This window comes from Macaca thibetana, chromosome 8 (genome assembly GCF_024542745.1).
Source record: "Macaca thibetana thibetana isolate TM-01 chromosome 8, ASM2454274v1, whole genome shotgun sequence".
NCBI lineage: Eukaryota > Metazoa > Chordata > Mammalia > Primates > Cercopithecidae > Macaca > Macaca thibetana.
The window spans coordinates 32,662,444-32,682,123 of NC_065585.1; the positions used below are offsets into that span (position 1 = coordinate 32,662,444).

The window sequence follows — 19,680 nt, forward strand, 5'->3', positions numbered from 1 at the left end:
TGAATTTTTTCGGTTTTTTTGATACCTTGCATTTAGTATATTTATACTTATTAGCCTTTTTCTTTTATTTTTTGCTTTATATTTCTTTTGCTTTTTCTGTATTCCTAATTTCAAAATCTTCCACTTGCTACCAAATAATGTCAATATCTGATACTTTCTTTCTTATTTATTCACTTATTTATTTTTAAGTTCACTTACTATGTGCATCCCCCTCACTCCAGTAACCCCCTAAACATATTCTAAAATACAAGTTTCTTAAGAGGAAAGCCCTTATCTGTTCATTCACCACTATACACTAAGTGCCAAGAATAGTGCCCACACACAGTAGTTATTCAATTTGTTACTCGATTGGTTTTGAGCATTGCAAAGAGGTGTTTTCTGTTTTAAAATCAAGTCAGAATTTGAATATTAGAATAATAACATTCTTTAAATGTAAGAAACCTTAGAATTGTATTCCTGTTCTAAATTTTATATACGTGAGAACTTGGCTTAGAAATAGCTGCCTGCAAGCTGAAAGGCTTATACATGTGACCTGTTTAAAAAAGAAAGAAAGAAACCTTTTAGGAAATCTGTAGAGATAAAGTGAGGTTCTACTGTAAATTAATATTTAGTAAAACATTTCCAAATATCACTATGATAAAAGCTGCAGCAAGAGTATCGCACTAGAAATCCAGTGGTAGATGGTCCTGATTACGACTTTCTTTCTCATGGAAACTGGTCATGACCTTATAATGCTTTTTCTAGGTAACACTCCATGTAGCCCTTACTAAGGCCAAGTAGTTAAGCAATTGAGATAAAAAACCTATTTGCTATTATCTCAGCTAAATATACATCCTTCCCTATTTCCCCGCTTGATCAATTTCAATGTTTTCATCACTTCCAAAAACTTAAGATTTATACTGTCATAGATAAAGAACTACAAATATAATTTTTTTAAAAAAAGATATTATTTACTATGCACTTACTCTACTGTAGGTTCAATGATTAGACCTCATTAGTAGGCATGGGAAGGATATAGATAATGCATGTATAAATGCAATAAAAACATTACAGAACAACCTTATAAGTATTGTTATCCCCATTTTACAAAGGATACAATTGAAAATCTAATTGTTAAAATGATTTGCACAAGACTACATAAATTATTGTTACCTTTAAGAATAAAGGCAAAGAAAAATATAAGCATAGGTAGAGAGAAATACATAATTATCCCATTAACTACATCCTTCTTCCCCACCCACTGTCTTCACCTACTATACCAGTACCCATTTAGACACAATTCCACCAAGTGTTATTTGTATACACCAGATAATATTTCCTTATAATAATGTTCCCGAGATCCAATCTCATTAATTCTCTAACCTGGTCCTCAAACCCAAACCCCCTGCCCTGTTTATGGGAAAATCTCATTGCCCACTTCAGGGTCTCCAAGGTCTGTCTTATCAGCTTCCTTATTTCCTATTCTTATTTTAATAAATGTTTCCTGTCTATTTGTCCAGTTTCTTAAGGCTGACAAAGTGGTGCTGATGTTTATAATGACTGAAAAATGAACATCTCATTATTTTCAACATAAAAATATGCACACCCAAATAAATGGACATATACCTTGAGGCCCCAGATAGTAAAGATATTTTTCTTTATCTTTTGTAACATATATCACATATCTTGACTTAAGCATGTTGGTTTCTATAGCACTTAGAAAGTAATTAGTGGTCTTTTTCCTTTTAAAATTTTTAATTTTTACAGATTCATAGTAGGTATGTATATATTTATGGAGTACACGCGATATTTTGATACAGGTGCACAATGTGTCATAATCATTGTCAAGGTAAATGAGGTATCCATCACCTCAAGCATTTATCATTTATTTATGTAACAAACATTCCAATTATATTCTTTTAGTTATTTTTAAATATACAATAAATTATTGTTGACTGTAGTCACCCTGTTGTGCTATCAAAGACTAGATCCTTATTCATTCTATCTAACTTTGTTTTCATACCATTAACTATCCGCACTTCCCACCCCTTACCTTTCCCAGCCTCTGGTAACGGTCATTCTACTCTCTGTCTCTACAAGTTCAATTATTTCAATTTTTTATCTACTACAAATGAGTAAAAACATGAAAAGTTTTCCTTTTTTATTTTTAATTTTTGTGGGTATACAGTAGGTGTATACATTTAGGGAGTATATGAGATATTTTGATACAGGTATGCAACGTGTAATGACTAACATCAGGGTAAATGAGGTATTCATAATCTCAAGCATTTATCCTTTGTATTAGAAACAAACTCTACTCTTTTAGTTATTTTTAAACGTACAATTAAATTATTATTGACTATAGTCACACTGTTGTGCTATCAAATACTAGATTTTATTCATTCTTTTTAATTATTTTTTGTACCCATTAACTATCCCCATTTTTCCCCCAACACCTCCACTACCCTTCCCAGCCTCTGGTAACTATCCTTCTAGTCTCTAACTCCATGAGTTCAATTGTTTTTAATTTTTAGCTCCCACAAATAAGTAAGAAAATGCAAAATTTGTCTTTCTGTGCCTGACTTATTTCACTTACGTCCTCCAGTTCCATCCATGTTGTTACAGATATTTCATTCTTTTTTATGGCGGAATACTACTTCATTGTATATATATGCCACTTTTTTTTTTTTTTTTTTTTTTTTTTTTTTTTTTTTTTTTTTTTTTTTTTTTTTTTTTTTTTGAGACGGAGTCTCGCTCTGTCGCCCAGGCTGGAGTGCAGTGGCGCGATCTCGGCTCACTGCAAGCTCCGCCTCCCGGGTTCCCGCCATTCTCCTGCCTCAGCCTCCCGAGTAGCTGGGACTACAGGCGCCCACAACCGCGCCCGGCTAATTTTTTGTATTTTTAGTAGAGACGGGGTTTCACCGTGGTCTCGATCTCCTGACCTTGTGATCCGCCCGCCTCGGCCTCCCAAAGTGCTGGGATTACAGGCGTGAGCCACCGCGCCCGGCCTATGCCACTTTTTAAAATATATTTGTCTGTTGATGGACACTTTAGGTTGCTTCCAAATCTTGACTATTCTGAGCAGTACTACAAAAAACATGAGAGTGCAGATATCTCTTCGATATACTGATTTCTGTCTTTTGGATATATACTAGCAGTGGGATTGCTAGATCATAGGGTAGTTCTATTTTTAGTTTTTTGAGGACCCTCTATACTGTTGATACTGTTCTCCATAGTGGCTGTGCTAATTTACATCCCCCTCAACAGTGTACGAGGTTTGCCTTTTCTCCCCATTCTCACCAGCATTTGTTATTGCCTTTAATTAAAAATTAAGATGTAAGCTTTATTGTATATGTTCACTTCTAGCTCTAATAAAACTTATATATATATATATACACACACACATGCATACATACATCTATTTATATTTAGCAGAAATAATTTTAAAATAAAACTAAAATATTTGAGATGCAGCAGATCTAAAATATATCTTCTGACATATTTTATTTGGAGACTATAAGGAGGCAAAATACTCTTTTACCTAGTATCTGTTCAGTAGGCAAATCACTATTAAGCAGATAAAATTAATTATACATAAAAATAATGCTAATAACTTGTCTGCCTCATAATTTTTATTTGGAAACTAAAATCAGCTTTCCAGCTACTGCCTAGACATTTATATAAGTATTCTCCAGGTGTTTTCGAAATTTCCAGGTGTAATTGCTACGGCATACATGGATATAAACAAAGGCAGTATTATTCATAGAAAGCTAGTCACCAAGGATTTAAAACAGTATATAAACATTATAACGAGATAAGTGCGTTCTCTTAAATTGAGACTAGCATTGTAAAATTGTTGCAGACTCAATATTTTTAAATTTGTCAAACATGTTTCCCTTTCCTCAAAAAACAGGATGCTTGCATTACAGTTTCACTGACAGTTTACTGAAACATTGGGGAAAACTTCAAGGAAGAAGAAAGCAAATTTTTCAAAAGATGAATATTAGGAGAATAGACTTGTCAACAAGATTAATTCTTTTAAACAGAAATTTAAATCCTTCGTTTACCCTCCAGGGACTTAGTTCAATTTCACGAAGTCCAGCTGTAAATGACAGGTTTCTGTTCTGTCTAAAAATTATATTGCGTTTTCCTGCTTGTTTAAGGGAAGGTACAATGTAAGGTTTTATTTTTATAAATAAACAAATCAATCCCTGCATCACTAAAGCCCCATTCTTAGTGACCAAATTAAGTAGTCACCCTGCTGGTTCTTGCATAAAAAGAGTTGTGTGAGTATTTTATATGAAAAGAAATATATTCCATGGTTTGGGACAAAATTTTTATAGAGCAGCTGAGTATAATGTATGGAGTGCAAATTTTGTGTATGTGCATCAGTGTGTGTATGTGTATGTGTGTGCTTGGGAGAACATCAAGTCATTTAGCTCTGGTTTGAAACTCAGGAATCACATTTATCTACTTGCACATGTCAGCACACCTCCTCCCCTACAAAATTTTCATCGCCTTTTCACCTAATCTGTTCCTTATTCTCTCAATGCTCACTTTAGATACCACTTTTTCAGTGAGGTTCCTGAATGCTTCCCTTTACACAGCATTCCAGAATTTCAAGTCTTTATTTAATGTAATTCCTTTCTTTAACAGACTGTAATTTCCATGAGCGCCAGAACATTTTCTGATTGTCCACTGCTACATTTCTAGAGTTAGTAGGGTAGTGAGCCCTTAAGTAGTGAAAGAAAGAAAAGAAAAAAGAAAAGGAAAGAAAAGAAAAGAGAGAGAGAAAGAAAGAAAGAAAAAGAAAGAAAGAAAAAGAGAGAGGGAAAGAACCCTTTTCATTTCTCTGATATTCTATTAAAATTATTTAAATGTTTGGTTCCACCATTTCCTCTTTAGTTGAATTGGGAGAAATTATATATAGTGTTCTTCTTAAAGCACAGATTTCTCATTATTTCTTATATATGTTAAAGTACAATAAACTCTTTGCAAACTTTTATGAATGCAAGAAACATATTCTTATTGGTGTAATTAATTATATTTTGATATAAAAATGTTTGTAGTAGCCAAACACCAAGATATCATTGACTTAAATTCCAAAGATTCCATGACTCATATTCAGAGACATACCCACTTTCTGATTTCTTATTAAAACAAAAAATATTCTAATGTAGAAAATCACTACATTTGTTATCCTGATTTATTGTGATGGCCTTTACATTGTACATTTCTTTATTATTTTTTAAGTAATCAATAATCACAAAATGGAAATAATCTCAAGGCCTCATCCAGATCTGTTAACAACAAAGTGTGATAGTACTTTTGCCATAAAATGAATGAGCTAATTCTATTTCTCTACATATTTTAAAAATATTCTGTCAGTCTCTTTGTTTACTATCTGGGTACAATGAAAACAATTCCTCTGTTGTGAAAGGATTTTATTTTTCAATCTGTCTGTTACTTCTAGCTTTGAAAGTGTTTTGCATAGGGATAGATAATCTGTCCAAAAATATTGTGGTTTGGGTTTTGCTATTTTATAATGGGAGACCTCCGATAAAAATGTGGAGAATGACTGGAGAAAATAGGGTAAGAAAAATTGTTGCAGGGCAGAGAAACAGGGTCTTTTATTTTGCGGTAGGTGGTGAAATGAACTGAGCTCAACATAGGCAGAAAAACCACTTCTAGGTTCAGTAACATGGGATGGGCATTACTTGTGGGGAGATCTTTTAAATAAAGACCTTTTGTAGGGGTCCTACTTTTTCCCCAAAGTAATTCATTTATGGTACCTACACATGGATTATAACACACATAATGTTTATAATAAATTCTGAAACCCTATGTTTGACTATATACATTAGATACTAAGTTTAATGGGAAGATCTATGACGATCTTTATAATTTATTTATCTTACTAATAAATATGCATTAGCAATTTGTCAGATATGGATAAGGGCTCCTTTGTACTTTGAGCCCCCAAACAAAGACAGAAATGGTGCTGCTGCTTTTTTCCTTCTTGGTTAGAAAAATAAATGAATATGTCTTAAAGGTCCATAAAAAACAGTCAGTTGTCCCTTGGTATCCCTGGGTAACTGGTACCAGAACGTCTCAGATACTAACATTCACAGATGTGAACATATAACTTATATATATCCTCCCATATGCATTAAATCATCTCTAGATTACCAATAATACAGGATATGATGTAAATACTAGGTAAACAGTTGTTATACTGTGTTATTTAGGGAGTAATGACAAAAAATGTCTGTACATATTCAGTGCAGTACAGTTTTTCCATCTGCAGTTAGCTGAATCCACAGATGCAGAATCCATGTATTACAGAGTGCTAACTGTATTTTAAAGCAATTAATGTTATATTAACACTGTTTTACAGCAAAACTCCGAGAGTCCTGCTTTGATCCAGGCAATATAATGAATGGCACCAGACTCGGAATGGATTATAAATTAGGGTCAACAGTCACCTATTACTGTGATGCTGGGTATGTTCTTCAAGGTTATTCAACACTCACCTGTATCATGGGAGATGATGGAAGACCTGGATGGAATAGAGTCTTGCCAAGTTGTCATGGTAAGAAACATATTTTTATGGCTGAATTTTCATTATTAGGAAAAATCGGCTGGGCACTGGTGGTTCATGCCTGTAATCCCAGCACTTTGGGAGGCCAAGGCGGGTGGATCAAGAGGTCAAGAGATCGAGACCATCCTGGTCAACATTGTGAAACCCCTCTCTACCAAAAATACAAAAATTAGCTGGCTGTGGTGGCACGCACCTATAGTCCCAGCTACTCGGGGGGCTGAGGCAGGAGAATCACTTGAACCCGGGAGGCAGAGGTTGCAGTGAGCCAAGATCATGCCACTGCACTCCAGCCTGGGCGACTATGTGAGACTGTGTCTGAAAAAAAAAAAAAAAAAGTCATTTCTGTGTTTCAAAACATCAGCTATTCAACATACAATCTACAAGTGTGGTATTGGCAATGCAGAGATTTTATCAATTATTATTATTATTATTATTATTATTTTGTTGTTGTTGTTGAGACGGAGTCTCGCTCTGTCACCGAGGCTGGAGTGCAGTGGCTGGATCTCAGCTCACTGTAAGCTCCGCCTCCCGGGTTTACGCCATTCTCCTGCCTCAGCCTCCCGAGTAGCTGGGACCACAGTCGCCGCCACCTCGCCCTGCTAGTTTTTTTGTTTGTTTGTTTGTTTGTTTGTTTTTAGTAGAGACGGGGTTTCACTGTGTTAGCCAGGATGGTCTTGATCTCCTGACCTCATGATTCGCCCGTCTTGGCCTCCCAAAGTGCTGGAATTACAGGCTTGAGCCACCGCTCCCGGCCTATCAATTATTTTTAAGTTGAATTCAATAAAGAACTGATTTTGGAAAACTGCCTATATTCCCAGGTGTCTCTAAAGCAATATTCGTATAATAATAGGCAAACCTTCTGAGAACGGGGTTATGGCCTGTTACGCTAATTTTTGTGCCCTCAGGATTTGTACCTGAAAATGTTAGGTGCTCAGAAAATATTGGCTGAGTACATGAGGAACAAACACGCTAAAACTGACATTTCAACCCAAGTAGATAAATTTAATAATTTAAATATTATTAAAAGCTGGTGATAAATCTTTGTCTATAATAAGGATAAGGAAGAATGTGTATTTCTTCTAGAAATTAGGTTGCCTAGAAGGAGATAGAATACTGCATATTTAAAAATCATATACTTGTATATAACTCTATATAAGAATGGAGATACAGTGAGAAAGGAAAAACAGAGAAACAGTGATATCACTGCTTAGGGTTGCTAGAGACTCCCTAGTCCATTAAATGATTCTAATGCATTGTATGAAAATTAACACAAAAATGATATCATCTAGGACAGATTTCCCAAACTATGGGTCACCAACAGTGAATCATAAAATCAATTCATTGGGTTGTGACTAGCACATAATAAACATATAAGTGAATTGAATAAAATTAAATTAAAAGTTAATAAAAATAATAGAAAAAAGTATACTTTTTTATTATACTTTAAGTTCTAGGGTGCATGTGCACAACGTGCAGGTTTGTTACATATGTATAACTCATCATTTACATTAGGTATATCTCCTGATGCTATCCCTCCCCCCTCCCCCTACCCCACAACAGGCCCCGGTGTGTGATGTTCCCCTTCCTGTGTCCACATGATCTCATTGTTCAATTCCCACCTATGAATGAGAACATGCGGTGTTTTGGTTTTCTGTTCTTGCGATGGTTTGCTCATGCTCAGAATGATGGTTTCCAGCTGCATCCATGTCCCTACAAAGGACACAAACTCATCCTTTTTTATGGCTGCATAGTATTCCATGGTGTATATGTGCCACATTTTCTTAATCCAGTCTGTTATTGATGGCCATTTGGGTTGGTTCCAAGTCTTTGCTATTGTGAATAGTACTGCAATAAACATACGTGTGCATGTATCTTTATAGCAGCATGATTTATAATCCTTTGGGTATATACCCAGTAATGGGATGGCTGGGTCAAATGGTATTTCTTGTTCTAGATCCTTAAGGAATCTCCACACTGTCTTCCACAATGGTTAAACTAGGTTACAGTCCCAGAAAAAAGTATGCTTTAAGGAACATAGAGAGAGTATTTTTGTTTGTTTGTTTTTGAGATGGAGTCTGGCTCTGCTGCCCAGGCTGGAGTGCAGTGGCGTGATCTGGGCTCACTGCAACTCCACCTCCTGTGTTCAAGCGATTCTCCTGCCTCAGACTCTCTAATGGCTGGGATTACAGGTGTGCACCACCACACCCAGATAATTTTTGTATTTTTAGTAGAGATGGTTTTTTGCCATGTTGCTCAAGCTGGTCTCAAACTCCTGGCCTCAAGAAATCCGTTCACCTCAACCTCCCAAAGTGCTGGGATTACAGGAGTGAACCACTGCACCCGGCCGAGAGTACATATTACTTTTGGAAAATTTCCCTGTTATATATAAAGAAATAAATAAAATACAATAAATATACATCTGTATATATATATATATATATACCTGCATGCATTCAAGTGTTTGTTTGAATTGGGCTATGATATAAATTGCATTTCTTACTATTAATTTCAGTGAAAATAACCAACAATTTTTGATATCTAATATACATGGTAATTTTTCCTAGTTGAAGAATGTATTCACTTATAAGAATTACATGTGCACAATTTCTGACTTACCCCTCTCTGGGTTTATTTTGTCTCATCTATGAAATAGGGATAATTAACATTTTTTACTTCAAAATATTGTTATAAGAAACAAAGAAATGGAAGACATCTTCTGATTGGTCCATCTTTACCAGAACAGCTGGTTAATTTTTGACTTGCATTTATGGTTCATCTATCAGAAGATAAAAGGAATAAATAGAGAAATAACTGCTTTGGAATTAATTGTTCCAAAGAGAGAAAAAGTGATTGATGGCATGGAAGTTTATAGGAAATTTAAGAGAAAGGGTTGTTGTATCATATTAGAATGTAGAACCGTAGAAATTAGTATTATATAATTTAGAATTTAAATAATCTAATTTAGCTAGAAAAAACATACTAAACATAGAAAAGAACTTTTCAAATTTTACTGTCAATGATCATTTGGAAACTACAGAAAATTTCTGAAAAATTTCTGGGAGTCAGATTCAAAATAACTAAAAGTCCTGATGCAGAAATATCAAAGGACACAAAAAACTATAGATTAATAAGATAGATGTTAATCACAGGGATAAATGATTAAGTAGATGGCTTTCAATGACAGGTGAAAAAGTCAGGAACACTAGAGTATAGCATACATTCGCTAAGAATATGCCCACCTAATATAATCATATTCCTTTCCAATAGGTCATAGAAATGTCAGTTTCAGCATGAAATGTTCCATATGCCATAATATTTTTTTAAAAAAAATCCTTTTGAGCCAAAAACATTTTATTGGATCAATTATGGCCCAATTAAGTATACTTAATGTTCGTTGAATAGTTCATATCTACAGACAATTTAGAGCGTACGGCAGACCTGGATTCAAATAGATGTCTTCTGACACCTGTGACCTAAGGCAAACTCAGTCTTGACTTTTAAATCTCTAAAACTAGATTAGTAGTTATTAATTCAATAGGTTATTGTGAAGATTCAATTGGTAAACACAACACACACAGAGAATCTAGTAAAGTTTCTGACAAAAGTTGGAATATAAATATATGGAAGTTGTGATTTTCAACGCAGTGTTCCAAGAGAAGCAAAGTGCTGATAAACATGCATCACATCTTGCATTGGGTGTTATGTTTTGGTTAACTAATATACTTCTGTCTTTTTAATATTAATTAAAATTAATTTATCTATGTTATGATGTGAATACACACATTCATTCACTCCTGAAAATTGAACAGGTGTTGAGTATTTAAAAATTTCCGTAAGAGATCATTTTTACCACCAATTAAGTATCATTAGACTTTTAATCAAAATGGACATGATGTTATGGAAATCAAATAAAATTTATCCAGTGAACTCTTTAAGCTATTAGAAAAAAAGTTTAAGATAAGTTTATGATTGCAACCAATAATTTCTAGTATAGTTGGGGAAAAAAATTCTGTTTTAGAACTAGATATATTTAATACTAAACAATGATTTTTTTTTTTTTAATGTCTGGGTTTCTGTGTTACTTTTCAATTTATTTATTTAGTATATCTAATCATAAGATATTGTGTAATTTGCAAGGTTGTTGGAAAATCATATTAAATAACTTATTTTAAACATTGGTCTGTGGCTGTCACTGTCACACAATGAGGAGCATTTGATATATTTTAGTTTCCTAATCAATGTCACACATATCTAATTATTTTTCCTCAGCACTTACACACAGGACTGGCTGACTTTCAGATGTAACAACATAATACTTTTTTTTTTTTTTTTTTTTTTTTTCCAGACAGGGTCTTACTCTGTCACCCATGCTGGAGTGCAGTAGTACAACCATGGCTCACTAAAGCCTGTACTTCCCAAGTTCAGGCAGTTCTCCCACCTCAGCTTCTCAAGTAGCTGGGACTACAGGCATGTGCCACCACACCCAGCTAATTTTTTATTTTTATTTTTTTGCAGAAACAGTGTCTAACTATGTTGCCCAGGCTGGTCTTGAACTACTGGCCTCAAGTGATCCTCCCGCCTTGGTGTCCCACAATGCCGAGGTTACAGTCATGAGTCACCACACCTGGCCTAAGTTAATACTTAAAAGTCAAATTTAGTATTTAAAGTATGCGTAATAATCCAGAGGGTTCATTGTTCATAAAAACAAATTATTTTGTATTTTTTAAGATAAATTTTGTATTTTTATCTGAGATATGCCTGTGATAACTAAGAAAAAAATAAGAAGTAGCTTATATTTAAAGCAATGGTCATCTGCCTTATCCCTCTTTATCCTCCTATTGGTCAGAAGCTGAAGGTTCTAATTTCTGTTTCTAATTGCTCTGATGGCCCCTCCCATAACTCCATATAACATAGAAAGATCTGTTTCTTTATTTACCAACTGTAGATAATACCTCATGATTCCCTGATACAAAAGATGATGCAACATACACAGTCCCTCTCTTCAGTGTTTCATAGTTATATTATTTGGGGTTATTCTAGTGATTGCTTTTGCTATACATTAATATGTGTATGCCTCTATTCCTAATTTTATCAATGTTTGAGAATTAAGTGACTGGCACTTTGCTGCTTTTCAGCCTAGGTGCCATCCCATAGTAGGTATCCTGACTAAAATCTCTGATAAAATTGTGACTGACTGGTAGGCATTGCTTTTGAGTGCATAAATAGGAAGTTAACTGTGATTCCTAGGAGTGAAAATAAGGAAAGCTTTTTATTTATTTATTTATTTATTTATTTTAGTGTAGAAGCAAATACCAACATGATCATATTCTGTAGACTCTTAGAACATAACTATGTTTTGCTTTTTCTTATAATGTTGTCTTAGTCTGACCCTAGAAGAGCATAAGCTCCATGCAGTCATAGGCTATATATCCCGTTTAGCATGTAACACCTTAATTTATATAAACAGGCTCTTGTTAAATATCTGCAAACTCAAACTAAACCATATTAATTTATAAAGTTTGTCTATTTTAGAAGATAGAATTTTATCATGATTTAGGATTAAGTGTACATTTTAAATCAGAAGAAAATGTTTTTAAGAGCTTAAGGTGGACACTGGGAGATTATATTTGTCAGAAATAGATCCAAAATGATTGCATCCTGTGGTAAGTCCTGCTCAGTGATGAGAAACTCTGCAGTTTATCTCATGATATTGTCATATATATTAAATGATAGCAGAACAGCATATCTGTACCTACATTCCTTTCATGATTTAAAAAAAAAATGTGTTTAGAAAATAATTTCTTCCCTTTTTATTTTTCTTACTTTAAAAAGGATCTTTTAAAACTCTGTAGTAATTTAGTTATATACAGACATACTAAATTAAAGTAGAAGTCATATGTCATTCTTGTCCATAATCTCACTCAATATTAAATAAAGGTAATAAAACAAAAATAGTGGCAGATTTCAGATGTTCCCTTTAATATTCATTGCTTGATTTATCTCACCTAATCATGTTGCCTTGACTTATTTTATCTAATGGCACAGCTCTACCCTTGTCCAGAGCATCTGCCATCTCTTACCTCTTTTCCTCTCTCCTAACTAGTTTTTCTCCTTCCTTTGTTCTCCATATAGTATCTTCCAAACAACAATACAGTCATCTTTTGAGCATAGTTCAGATTATATCATATTTACTCAAAATCCACCAATGGCTTCCCAAATCAGAATAAATGCCAAAGATCCTATAATCCAAAATTCTACTTCATCTTCTCATATACACCCTGACCTCTTTATTGTTTCCTCCCTCTGCTACACTCTTTGAGTGATACTAGCCTTCTTGGTATTTCTTCAAAGCACTGATCAGACTTCTGCCCCACCTCTTTTGCACATGCTGTTCTTTCGGCTTGTATTACTTTTACCCCAGCTCTCTGGCTGGCTAGCTCTCTCGTTTCTTTCAGGCATCTAATCTCTTGTCTTCTTACTAGAAGAAAATTCCTATTTACCATCCCCCTGCTCCTCAGAGCTCCCAGGACAGAATCAATATCTATTCTAAAATTGCAACTCTATATCCTGAATAAGGATTTATTTGATGTATGTAAAGCCCAAAGTACTTTCAGGACCTCGTAACTTTGAAAGGTAAATCATTAAACTAGAGAGTACTGACCACAGTACGAATGAAATATTCTTAATCTTTTCCACTGTTACAACATACAGTGAGCATCCAATTAATAGGCAGTTATAATATATGACCCTAAGAATAAACATATTTGGACTGTTAATGAACTACTAGTTCACCAATTATTCCAAAGAAAAGATCATTTGTTGATTCCTGTTAGTCAGGTATTAAAAGTACCATTATGCCTGGTCCTGCATTAAAAATTGGGGATAACAACATGAAATCAACATGGTCCTTGCCCTTAGAGAGTTTATAATCTGATGAGATACAGACAGGTAAAGTCCATTGCTAGAAATAAAAACAGTACTGTGAGCACAGCATGGAGATACATCTGATCTTGTTATGAAGAGAGATCAGGTAAGCTTCCTTATGAAAGTGATACATAAACTGAATTTTAAAAGTATAAATAATAAGAAACTAGGTGAACCACAGGACATAAAGAGATTATGTGTTTCACAACTCGGGTTCAGCGTATGTAAACATGTAGAAGCAAAGAGCAAATGGAAATGCTGGTGGAATTTCAAGCAATTCAGTAGAACAAGAGCATAGGGAGGAGGATTGTTGACAGATGACAGCTTACCTGTATCAAGCTGGTAATAATAATATTACATATTATTTTGTATTTCACCATAATGCCATGAAATAGAGACTGTTCATGTTCTCATTTTACAGATGAGGAAACCAAGACACAGAGAGAGGTTCAGCCACTTGTTCAAAGTCACACATGCTTAGCAGTCTTCTTATGAAGCCATGATCTTAATCACTGCCCTATAGGTAGGCTGGTTAATTCTGCAAAGAACTTTGTATTGGCCTTTTTGTATCTCCAGAACCAAAGAGTGCCTGGAATATTTTAAGTGGTTTAGTGTTTTACAAATGATGTATGGCACTAAGAATAAGTGGTGAGATTGAAATCTTCCTCCAGGCTAAGTATGAGAATTAAGAGAATGTAAATTCCTACAAAAAAATCAAACAAACAAATAAACAAAAAAAAAACCTGATAAAATTTTTCATCTTAAGTGCATTTTTGTATTTCATCTAAAATGCAACTCTGAACAGTATACAAAGGCCTATATAGATATATTAGCCAGTGCCAGCTCTGTTTTTTTCAATACCTTTGTTTCACTTATGCTGATATAAGATCTGGATTCTGCAAAAAAAAAAAAAAAATATATATATATATATATATATACACACCCACACACATATATATACACATACACACACACACACACACACACACACACATATATATATATTTAAGTAACTCAATCACTGATGACCTCTAAGTTCAGTCAAAAGTGCCTAAATGCAAATATGTTAAGATTAGACATCCAGTGGTCTGGCACCATTCTCTGTTCAACTTCCAAGTATATGTGGAGTGATAAAGAAAAAACTTTGAAACAAACAAACCAAAAAATAAGAAATCAATTTTATAATTATAGCTTTCCAACTTTAAAGTCATCTCTAATTGGTAACCTCATATGCCTTACTTTTAATGAAATCATATTGTTTGGGTATATATAATTCAGACATAAATAACTACACTTTTATTTCAGTTATTTTTATGTCAAATGTCCTTAAGGTTTACAAAATTTTTGGGGGGTGTGAAATAAGTCTAGAGTCTCATTTCATTATCAGTGTATATAGAGATTATCTAATCTAATATACTGAGCCATTGGCATTTGATATCATTTAAGCATGTAGTATAATTAAAACATGTCTGTGTATCATCAAATACCTGCTTTTCATCAGCAGCACACAGGAATTTTGTTCATGGATAAAATACACAGATTATGTGTTGGAAAGGTTTTCGATAGAGAAGCGTAATGTATTTTAATGTATTTTGTATTGCATTGTGATAAAACCAAAGCATATTTTGTTTTCATATGATGGGGGGAAATTATTATTTAAATGGAAACAAAAAGAGAGGCTAATGCTACTGAGCACTTGCTATTTTTCTGACACTTACATACACTCTGTCTCCAGTTTGCCTCCTGGATGCTAATCTAGAGAATCATTAATCATTAATATTGTTATAAACAAATCCCTCCTGCTGTGGATTCTGGGGCATACTATGTGGAGCAGCCAATGTAGGAAGCAATTTGCAAATCAATGCCTATCATTCAGAGTATACAGGTTGAGAATGCCTAATCCACAATGCTTGGGCTAGAGTGTTTCCGATTTCACATTTTTTTGTATATTGGAATATTTGCATTTATACTTACCAGTTGAGCACCCCTAGTCTGAAAATCCCAAATCTAAAATGTTCCAATGAGCATTTCCTTTGAACATGAACTTTGAATGTCATGTTGGTGCTCAAAAATTTCAGATTTTGGATCATTTTGGATTTTGCGTTTTGAATTAGGGATGCTCAATCTGCATTTTATTTTTACCATTGACTTGGGGTTCATATTTAAACCATATCTCCAGATGGACAGTCACATGGCTTCTCATTGTATGAAGATGTACCCCATTCTCCACTACCATATAGTCTACATTTAGGTGAGACCTCAAATGTGCCTTCCTGATGTATTGTCAGTTTTACTGAACCGTGTGTGTGTGTGTGTGTATATATATATATATATTGAATAAACTTAGTAATTCTCTTCTTACAAGTGAAGAAAATAAAGTATATAACAGTAATTGTTAGAAGGCATGGCAAGATTCAAATGGTATTAAGGTAATAATAACACAAGAAATTTAAGGATAGTCAAATTTTTACTTTTGTTGGGGAACTAAAAATCCTACTAATAGAGTTTGTTCCACAAAACCTAGAAAAGAAAGAAATTAGTTTTATTATTAAATAAGCACATCTAGAATGCAATGCACATTGCAGGTGGTCTATGAAAGACACTACAAAGACTAGACAGAATCACACAGATTTATACAATAGGGTAAAAAAGGAGTTATTAAATTTTATTTTATCTTCTTGATAGACCAATTGATGTGCCTTGTCTCTGGTATACCTCAAGTAAGAACCTTCAGTTATTGTCAGAAGTATGTGTTCAAGGGTCAGAAGGTTCAAGGGTCAGAAGGTTCAAGGGTCAGAAGGCTGGTGACCTTGCACTAGAAAATCAAAAGGTATGCTGATTATGTTTTCTAAGGGAAATTCTAAAGGAGGGGAGTAGGTTTGTTGCTTCCCTCCCCTTTAGTATACAAAGAAACTTCATTGTTTTACATTTGCACTTTAACCAGCAAACAATGCACTCTAAGATGCATAAGGGAGATGTATGCTTAAAAGAAGACAAGTTAGAGCTCTTTCTGCAGCAGGAAATTTGATCCCTAATCCAAAACCACAAATCGAGTGAGTTAGACTGAACCAAATAGGAGAGTTAGTGAGGAAAGCTGAACTGTATTTAGACTGTGGTTCCAAACAGTCTTAAGCTTAAGCTAACCCTAAAACTGGATATTACTCCCTAAATTCCAAACCTGAGTTTTGGGACCTTTCTGATTCAGAGAACAATTGATCTATCCTGTTGGGAAAAGAGACAAAAGAGCAAGAAAAAAGGATCATTCAATGAAACTAATATTTTCCAGATTTTATTGGGCCACAACAACCATCTCTGAGACAATCTCTTTTGAGGGAAAGAATAGACAGAGCATGACAAAGAGAAAGAATGGTGGTTTGGGAGTAACCTAATTAGAACAGGGTTTTTTTTAAACTTTTTGTGCACTCCAATGAAGCTTATGGTCCCCTTATTAGAATAATATTTTTAAGTGCTTAAAATAAAATAAAGCACATAGGCTTAGAGGGGAAATCAATAATATTTAAAGACAGTTATTATAATATATAAAAACTAAAATTAAAAATACACATTTTTTATGTGAGGATATATATGCTTCTTACCTAATGCAGTAAATTAGAACTTCTAGTGAGAGGTCTCATAACTACTATAATTTTCAATAGTGATGAGCATATACAACATTTTGAGGTGTCTGAAACAATTATAATGCAATATAAAAAATCTATAATTTCTACTGGTGGTAAAGTCCCAGTTAACTTTTCCTACTCATGTGCTTTGTTACCTACATTTGTAATTAAGAGAAATGCTGAAATTCAGTTAGAAAAAAAAATTCAGTTAGGTCTAGAGAAAATACAGACATTTTTCTTCTTCATCCAAATTTCTGGAACAAGGAGAAGAGCTCCTGAAATATAAGGGAAGGAAGACGGGCCACGTTCTCTTTTTTAGAAGTCTGAGGTGGAATAAGAGCCAATGGTACTAGTAGTCTTATTTCACCCCAGGCTTCTAGAAGATAAAGAGTTAAACAAAAATAGAGAACCACATCCATCTTGACCTTCAACAGCCAGGCAGTGACCTCAATCACTGAGAAACAGTAGAATTGACATTATGGCTTCCTCTTCTTTGGGATGGAGTACTCTGCTCTTGATCCTTAGATAAAAATTAAGAGAAGAAAATAAAAGCCATGAGCTTCTCCTAGAGAGTGACAATGCTCAATGCAGGATCACTTAAATGTTTTCCTACCTCTATCAAGGGAGCAGTTTGGCAAACTACTAAGAAAGTTTCTCCTGCTATTACTTCTAAGCTTTGTATCCTCCTGAGATTGATGAGGTTAGTTCATTTTCCTAAGGCCTTATAAAAGCCTCATTATATTGCCAGCAGAAGATTCTGGAGTAGATCAGGGCAGTTCCCTAATTCATTTTACCTAAACCCACGCTATATACCAGATCTAACAGACACTTACTGTTTCAGTTCAAGTTTATATTTCCCTCTGTCCTGAGGCTACTCAGTCAGTAAAGACTGAAGCTGGAATTTAAACCTAAACCTTTTTTTTTTTCTCTCTCTCTTTTTCGAGATGGAGTCTCACTCTGTTGCCCAGGTTGGAGTGCAATGGCACAATCTTGGCTCACTGCAACCTCTGCCTCCTGGGTTCAAGTGATTCTCCTGCCTCAGCCTCCCGAGTATCTAGGATTATAGGCACCTGTTCCCATGCCTGACTAAGTTTTTTTTTTTTTTTTTTTTTAGTAGAGATGGAATTTTGCCATGTTGGCTAGGCTGGTCTCAAGCTCCTGACCTCAAGTGATCCACCTGACTCTGCCTAGAGTGCTAGGATTATGGGAATGAGCCACCGTGCCCAGCCTAAACCTAAACCTGATTCCAATGTGCTGTTTTATATTGTGTTCTACCACGCTATCCTAAATGGAAGGATTTTTTAAGTCTATGAGTTTTATACTCCATGTATTTAGTCAATAGCAAGATACTAATAACTTATATTTTGTCTTTTTTCCTAATACAGCGTATATTTATTGGAAGCCTATTATAAAAACAACAACTATGCTAGGCTCCAGAGGTACAAATAGTATGCAGAGAAGACATGGAAACTTTGATCTGATAGATCTTATAGACTAGAGATAGATATAGACATTAATCAAATAGCCATACAAAATAAATACAAAATTACAAACTGTATTTACTCCCCTAAAAGTAATTGATGAAATACTATATAATGGGGGCTTCTGAAAAAGTCTGGAAATTAGAGAAAACGTTCCCAAGAAAACAACATTTTTGAAGCAATTTGGTAGAAGTTAACAAATTATTAAAGAGTGTTTTTCCCTTTAAAGTCATTTAAACTATTAGTTGCTTTAAGCAATTTCTTTAAATAGTAAAAGGTTTTCATCATTAAAAAGCAGTAAGACATCAACTATGTGATAAAAAGGTATTTTAGTTTCAAAAAGTGCCAATAATTCGAATCTTTTAAGAAATTATCTTCCCATACAGTTTCCTCAAAAGTTAGCTATTTCCAGGAATTTGAGGATAGTGACAACAGCATGTGACTACTAATGGGTACTGAAATTATTTTGGGAGTGGAGGAAATGTTCTAAAATTAGAAAATGGTGTTAGTTTTAAAACTCATGAATATGCTAAAAAGCATTCAACTGTATACTTTAAAACAGTGAATTTTATGTATGTAAGTTATATTTCAATTTTTAAAATTGGGGTACAAAATGAGTCACATAGCATCATACATTAACTGTCTATGCCCTCCAAAACTGTTACTAGTAGTAGAATTTGTATATGGTAACATGGAAGATCTATTCAAGGATATAGCTATTCATAGGACTTTGGCATAGAATGACTCTTTCTCTAAGATCACACTCTCTGATGTAGAAAACAGCTCACAGAGCACTGAGGGATGAAGGTGATGGCTCCCTAGCCAGGAAAATCTAATGAATGAATCCAGGCAATCAGTGAGATGACAGATGTAAAAGCTTATATCCTACTAAGTTGAATTATTGAGTCATTAAAATGGTTTATAAGCCACTGATTACCACACTGATATGGATTTTTTTTTTTTTTTTTTTTTTTTTTTTTTTTTTTTTAGTATTAAAAAGAAGTGTGAAATTTAAACAAAGTCAATTCACATGTAATGGAGCATTGTTGAAGGCTTATCATTTAAGGCAGATAAA

The 19,680-nt window shown here is 34.2% G+C and overlaps 1 protein-coding gene across 5 annotated transcripts in view; it reads left to right on the forward strand.

Moving 5' to 3' along the window:
- CSMD3 (CUB and Sushi multiple domains 3) overlaps positions 1 to 19,680 on the forward strand; it is a 1,234,985-nt gene that overhangs the window by 956,738 nt on the left and 258,567 nt on the right. For all 5 annotated transcript variants that reach the window (XM_050802135.1, XM_050802136.1, XM_050802137.1 and 2 more), the window contains one exon: positions 6,377 to 6,571. In XM_050802135.1, coding sequence (XP_050658092.1) covers positions 6,377 to 6,571 — 195 coding nt within the window. The remainder of the gene's footprint in view (positions 1 to 6,376; positions 6,572 to 19,680) is intronic.